We start from the raw sequence: 6888 nt of genomic DNA on the forward strand, positions 1-6888 counted from the left end.
CAATGGGAGAATGGAGGTGCAGCTTGTCATCGAAATTGTTATCCTCAGCCTTGCCCTTTGTTTTACAGTTTCACTCTACCTCCCTCACCTTTTCACATGCTAAACCCCTGGCTGTGCTCACCTCATTAATAACAGGATGACATCTCCAGGAGGCCGACACCCCACAGACTTTCTGCCTGCACTAGAGTGACTTCCATCCCAGATAGCAAGCGGATGTGTAATGATTCTGGGCCATATATGGGCCGGAACTAAGCCACAAGGGCCAGATCTGGCCTGTATATGGCCCAGATCCGCTTGCTATCTGGGATTGTTCCATTGTCTGTGCAGAAATCTATTTAAGATTTACCACCTTTTCCCATATCACGTGTCTGACCTCTCACCATTGTTGATGACGTGTGACACTAAGATGACGTGCAATGATGGATTAGCCAATCAGATCTTAGAAATGTCATATCCGGCCATAGCATTGTTTATAACAGCACGCAAGCACAAACAAACTTAGACCTGCTTGGGTGAAACACTTTCCTGTGTTTTGTCCTGAAGTCCAATTGCAATTGTATGTTTATTTTCCTAATAAATCAGACTGAACCTTTTTGAGCGAACCTTGGCAAATCCTTTTAACCTTTGATAGCTATATCAAATGTATTTCCACTACAAGCTCATCAAGGACGGGTTCAGGTACTATGTTTGGGTACTGTTACCGCACAACGCTATTGTGTCTTCAAAGAGTGTCTCTTAAGAGAGAGTCTAGCTTATTCGGGATGATGGGGTGGGTACAGTACCTGTGTGAGTGTAAAACAAAGACACAAACACTGCGAACGAAGCTTTGAACGCCACTTCAACTTTCAGTTTGGACAGATATTATTTGTCAGAAAGACATCCGGCAGAGATAAAAGGATAACCAACCTTTTTCAGCAGTGACAGCATTTGGTTTCTCTGATAGAAGTCACAGGGTGTATACAATACATTGATTGAGACCCTATAGACAACTTGCAAAATGTGGAGCAATGAGAAATGTTGTGCTTTCAATTTCATTTTCAGTTTTATTTATTTGAAAGGGGACAATGTACGGTGGCCTACAAGGGCAAACGCGCTGCAAATACCGAAAACATTTCCATTAGGAGAAACGCGCTGCAAACACAGAAACGACACAAACTCAAAACACATACAAAATCCAAAACAAATACAACAACGGAAACGTGCTGCAAAACGCCAAAACAAATACATTAACAGCAAACGCGCTGCAAATACAGAAACGATACAAAGTCAAAAACACATACAACAACAACAACACATGCAACAATAAAACCGCTGCAAATTCAGTTCCCAACACAACGGAAGTATAAAATATAAACTTACATGTTTATGAACGAAAGAATGAAAGAAGAATGGCACAATATTAAAGCCTTAATGTAAAAAAAAGAACATAATCATAATAATGTTACCTTTTTTATGCCGCCTTTTCGTCTAGCCTTGTTTGAACCATGAGGTTTGAACGTCTAGCCCGTCTCCGGTCCGTTCCACTCCCCCCCCCCCAGAACACTTCCGTTGTGTTGTGAACTGAATTTGGAGTTTTTTTTTGTTGCATGTGTTGTCGGGGGCTGTATGTGTTTTTGACTTTGTATCGTTTCTGTATTTGCAGCGCGTTTGCTGTTGTTGTATTTGTTTTGACTTTCTGCAGCACGTCCCTACTAACACACGCAGGTTGCGCAAACGTTCGACATACGGCCGCTATAGGTGACGATTCGTCTGCGCCGCGTGCGGAAATTACGCGGCCATTTACGGAAACGCGAGATCTGCCGTTTAGTAGACGCTACGTAAGAACGACACGTCATTCCGAAGTTGCGGCCGCGTGCAAAGAACGCACGTGAACACGTGGGCAGGAACCTCCGTTATAAACTCACCTGGCTGACACTAGATTAACAGGTATTTATATGACTTGGTCTGCACGTCTTTTTCGCACGGTGCAAATACGGTGCGGCCGCGTGCAAAAAACGTGGGCAGGAACTTCCGTAATAAACTCACTTGGCTGACACTAGATTTACAGGTATTTATATGACTTGGTCTGCACGTCTTTTTCGCACGGTGCAAATATGGTCACTTACTTACTAAACCCTGACCACTGGCTATATTTAGCATTTGCAGTACCACTGGCTATATTTAGCATTTACCAGTACAAAAACGAATTAATGATATATGGGGATATAGCAGCAAGCATTATGATACAAACCAATATAAGACTGAACAGTTTAGAACATTTTATTACACAAAGTACATTACAAATTAAAAGTATACATATTTACAAGGATGAGGTTTACGGTCTGTCACATTACGCATAGCCAGAAAAGCAAAAAAAAGCATGTACAAGCTCTGGCTAGCAACCCATTATCTGACAATTGCAAAAGTTCTAAAAACAAAAATGAAACAGTGCGCATTCTGTGGCAGGCAGACCGGGAACAGACCGTTGTATCCCACAAAAAAAAGGTTAAAATTTACAAAAACTATTTACAAAAAAGGCATCCATCCTGGCAGGCTGGAAAGGCAGGTTTAGGGAGACGGGCTGGGGGTCACCCACATCTGAATCGAGGGTCTGGGCAGAAGAGGTCATCCTCATCTGAATACTCCACTGTGGTCAGGGCTGGAGCTGCGGTCAGGGGCTGGGCTGGGGAGGTCAGCTGGGCTGGAGCAGATGCCTAAGGACATAATGAAATGGCTTTAAAAGCAAGTCGCATACGTTCATTGGAAGCGTGCCATGTCACTGGATACGAGAAAATTAACTGCCTGACATCACATACCTTTTTGCATCGAGCAGGGGCATGTTTCAGCATCTCCTGCAGCTGGGCAGACACCTCCGTCACAGTGGTGCTTGGCTTACAGGCCATAACTGCACCTTTTAACCAAAAAGGGAATGGTTTCAATGCACATGGCATGAAGCAAAGACAATGTATTATTTTGCGAAAATATGAACAATCCCTTACGTAATATGACATTGTAGAGCAGGGGTGTCAAACTCAAATACACAGTGGGCCAAAATTTAAAACTTGAACAAAGTCACGGGCCAACATTGAACAAATGAAAATTTTAATATGGACCCAAACAAGTTTTGCTTTAACATTGAATATGCACTTATCACTTTCGCTTTTGGTGCGCATCAATGGTGTGCACTAACATATGTGAATACGCCCTCAGACACAAGTGTTGGTGCTCCATCTGCTCAGTAGAGAAGCTTGTAAAACCCTGACTGTCCTACAGCCAGGCAGACAGACAGACAGCCGGCATGCAGGCAGACAGACAGGCAGGCAGACAGGCCGGCAAGAAGGCAGACAGGATTGAATGAACAGGAACAGAGCAAACACAGCGGCCGGCTAGGTCAACACAGGTGTCTCTATCACAGTGAGACATTACATAACGTAAAGCTTCTGTTTTATGCCTTTCTTTTCGCCATTTTTAAGAAGGGGTAACACGGTTACAGTTGTAGTATGAGATTGCTATGACTACTGTCACAGAAGAGAGGGCGTTTCTGGGTCCTGTCTTGATTGACGCGCCAAAACAACAGCAGAGCATTATGGGATTTGTAGTATTAGCGGTGAATGCGCTGTATAATACTAGCGGGCCAGCTCTAGTAGTCATTTGGTATTGCCTCGCGGGCCAAATATAATTACACTGCGGGCCAAATTTGGCCCGCGGGCCAGAGTTTGACACCCCTGGTCTAGATGCTTCTAGCAGACCTCAGCGAGGGGAAGCTTCAAAGAGGAGAGCAGAACCAGGCCAGCAGCAGACACATGGGAGTCAGAGACCCTTCGGCAGCTGGGGTGTGCTGCGTGTCATTTACAGGCTGCTGTTTTAAAGCTTGATGGGAAGTACCATCTTCAAACAAGAGCATTAGTGCCATAGATATAGCCCTCTGCATCATTATCCAAACTAAACTTTGTCAACATGACTTGCCCTGGAAAGGGAGGAGCAAGTGTCCAGGACAATTGAACTACGCTTGAACCCAAGAGCCAGACATCTAATTCCGTAGTCACAGTTCAGTCAAATCAACAGCTGTCCACCAATGCTATAGCGCCATCTAATGGTTACATCCAAGAAATGGATATTTGAAATCGAGGGCAAACCATTTAAAAGTTTTAAAACGTTTTATTGGCATTATGCAAGGCAAAAACTTTAAAACAATTTACATTTAAGGAGGGAAAAAAGCCCTAATGTGTTGGGAATGTACAATTGTGTCCAACCACATTCAATAAAAGTCATGCTACAAATCTTACAAAAACTGTACAAAAAAAGCCCACGGTGCTTAAATTTTTAAACTCATAGGGTAATCGCCTTGGCCAGGTCCTTGATCAGCGAAGACTTCAGTTGGGGAAGGGTGGCGATTTTCATCTGCTTCTGAGTAGAGTACTTGCTCTTCACCGCCTGGACAAGAGATTTACACAGGGACAACATTCAGGTTTAAAAAGTCTGGATTAGCAACGAACAAAACATGTAGCATTGCGTATCAGACCATCACAACAGACATTAAGGAGATAAAACTCCACATCTCACCATATGCTTAGTCTTGCCCTCGTTTACTTTGCAAACGTTCTTGGCGATGTGCTGCATCACGGTCACCAGGCTGTCCTCTGTGTAGTTCATGTAGTGCTGCAGTGTCACGTTCTGACAGGACAGAGCAAAGTCAGCCAACAGCAAATACTACCTATAAGTGCAGTCCAAAATGGCTTCCTACCCATAACAGTGCACATCTGGCATCTTACCCAGTCCCCGCAGTTGAAGACCTTCAGGGTGAGGGCGCAGGCAGCGCTGGCCACCTGCGAGGGAGGAAAGTGGACCATCTCGTAGTCCACCATGGTGAGCTCCACAAAGTACTTGGCCAGGGTGTGGGGCTCAGCGGTCACCTGGAGATGCAACGCAAAATCAGACACTTGGAAGCCCTGGAGGGTGAACTCAAGATGGTTGACAGGCGGTAACCAAACAGACCTCGCAGATCTTTGAGGCCCTCCTCAGGAACTGGAGGGGGAGCGGGCGGCCAAAGCTGAAGTTCAGCACCCTCAGGATCTTCATCTCCATGTCCCGGATCTGGGCGGTGGTGTAGGCCTGGTCCGTCACAAAAGAGAAGTCTGCGATCTCTGGAGGGTACATCTCCTCGTACTTCGAGGCGATGAACATGGCCGTCACACCAACCAGCTGAAGCTGCTTCTTGGGCACTGGGTTATCCTGTTAACGTTTCGGGATAATACATTTTAAGCACGAGGAAAGCAGGCTATAGAAAACGGCCCAATTTACTGCCAATATCAGTCACTGGCCCAGTTTTTTGCCCACTTGCCATATAAAAACAGACAATTAAACATTGTACCTGGAGGAAGCGGTCGATGATGCCCACAGTCATGTACATGGTCTCCTGCATCAGACGGAACTTGATTTGGACCTGGACCAGCCAGTCGATGAGGATGGCGCGCATGTTGCCGCTCACTTCCTGTCCCTCCAGATAGTTCGCTCTGACGGCCTGTTCAACCTACAGGGAAACGATGGAAAGACAGCATGAAGCCAGCGATTTTTAACACAACTTGCCACAAATCTGACTAGGCACAAGTTTTTGTAAAGCACATTTCAGCAACAAGGCAATTCAAAGGGCTTTACATGAGACATTAAAAGCATCGACAAAGTGCAACACAAAGGTCCTAAAACAAAATGGCAACCTCAAGCTGCTGGAGATACTTGTAGATGTCCTTGACGTATTCACTACAGAGCATGGGGATGTCGTAGTCGTCGGCATCGACATCCTTGATGTCCAGCAGGACGTCGGAGAAGGCCTGGCACAGGTCATTGGGGGCACAGCCAGAAGTCTCCATCAGTGTGGGAGACAGGGGCTCGGGCAGAACCTGGTCAGCAAGAAAACATTCATATTAAATGAGGTGTTGTGCCCAAAATCAGACAATATAGAATCAAACCACTGCTCAGTTAAAGTCATTAATAACCAGTCCAAAAAAAACACACCTCTGGCTCAACAGGGGCAACATGTCTCTTGGGCTGTTGGACCTCCGGGGCCTTCTCCACCCGTGTGCTGGCCTTCCTCACAACCGCTTTTGGGGCTGCCGCCTTAGCATCCTGCAAATACCGTTTTTAGTACGAGTAGTAGCTTGACGACCGAGTTGAGAACAGTAAGTAGTAAGCAAATCTTAACGTTACCTTTTTCAGACCTTGTACGGGAACGGCAACGCTATTTCCGATTTCACCAAGCGCAGCTCGCGGCCTCGTCTTGTTCCCCAGCACAGCCTTGCCCGCGATAGCGGTTTGGTTCTCAGAAGAAGCGATGCGATTCTACAAAATAGAATCAAACCATGTTTAGTTTCCTCCACGGTGCAATGGAATGTATACGACCGAAGTTCTGCACATATCGACATGGATATCACGAGCAATAGCTGACCAGACACAAGCTCGAGGCTAGCGTTACTCAGTTGATGATTAAATTCCGAAAGCATGAGCAAAAATCTAAATGGAACACAACAATGTTACTTAGACTAAAAGATTATCGTAAAAGCAAAAATACTGTACACAAACTTACTCTGGTCATGCGGAGAGCCATCTCGAAAGCTGTGTTGCTTCTGTAGAGAATAAAAGCACACTGAATGCAGCACAACCAAAGGCTGTATTGTCTTGGTTTAAATCCTGGCTGGCTCGAATCTCATTCGCTGCGTTCCAAACTCTCTGCCATTTGATTGGATTGGCTGCAGCTGCTTAGAATGCGTTTCTAGGACGACCCGTAATCACGTGACTGGGTTCAGCTCTGTTGCGTCACCTCCTCTCTAGAAATGAACGCTACCATACCATACCATACCATACCATACCATACCATACCATACCACTTTATTTATAGCGCACATTTAAAAACAA

The 6888-nt window shown here is 45.4% G+C and overlaps 1 protein-coding gene across 1 annotated transcript; it reads right to left on the minus strand.

The window, feature by feature from the left end:
• Positions 1-4308: 4308 nt before the first annotated feature.
• LOC311328307 (G2/mitotic-specific cyclin-B1-like) lies at positions 4309-6666 on the minus strand (the record flags this gene model as incomplete). The annotated part of the gene is made up of 9 exons (XM_084462295.1): positions 6560-6666; positions 6184-6315; positions 5992-6102; positions 5694-5876; positions 5351-5509; positions 4975-5211; positions 4752-4892; positions 4543-4653; positions 4309-4413 (listed from the first exon to the last, which is right to left on the minus strand). The coding sequence occupies exons 1-9, from the start codon at positions 6578-6580 to the stop codon at positions 4309-4311; spliced, it is 1200 nt and encodes a 399-aa protein (XP_084318421.1). The 5' UTR covers positions 6581-6666.
• Positions 6667-6888: the final 222 nt, after the last annotated feature.

This window comes from Borostomias antarcticus (assembly GCF_949987555.1).
Source record: "Borostomias antarcticus genome assembly, contig: scaffold_65, whole genome shotgun sequence".
Taxonomy (NCBI): Eukaryota; Metazoa; Chordata; class Actinopteri; order Stomiiformes; family Stomiidae; genus Borostomias; species Borostomias antarcticus.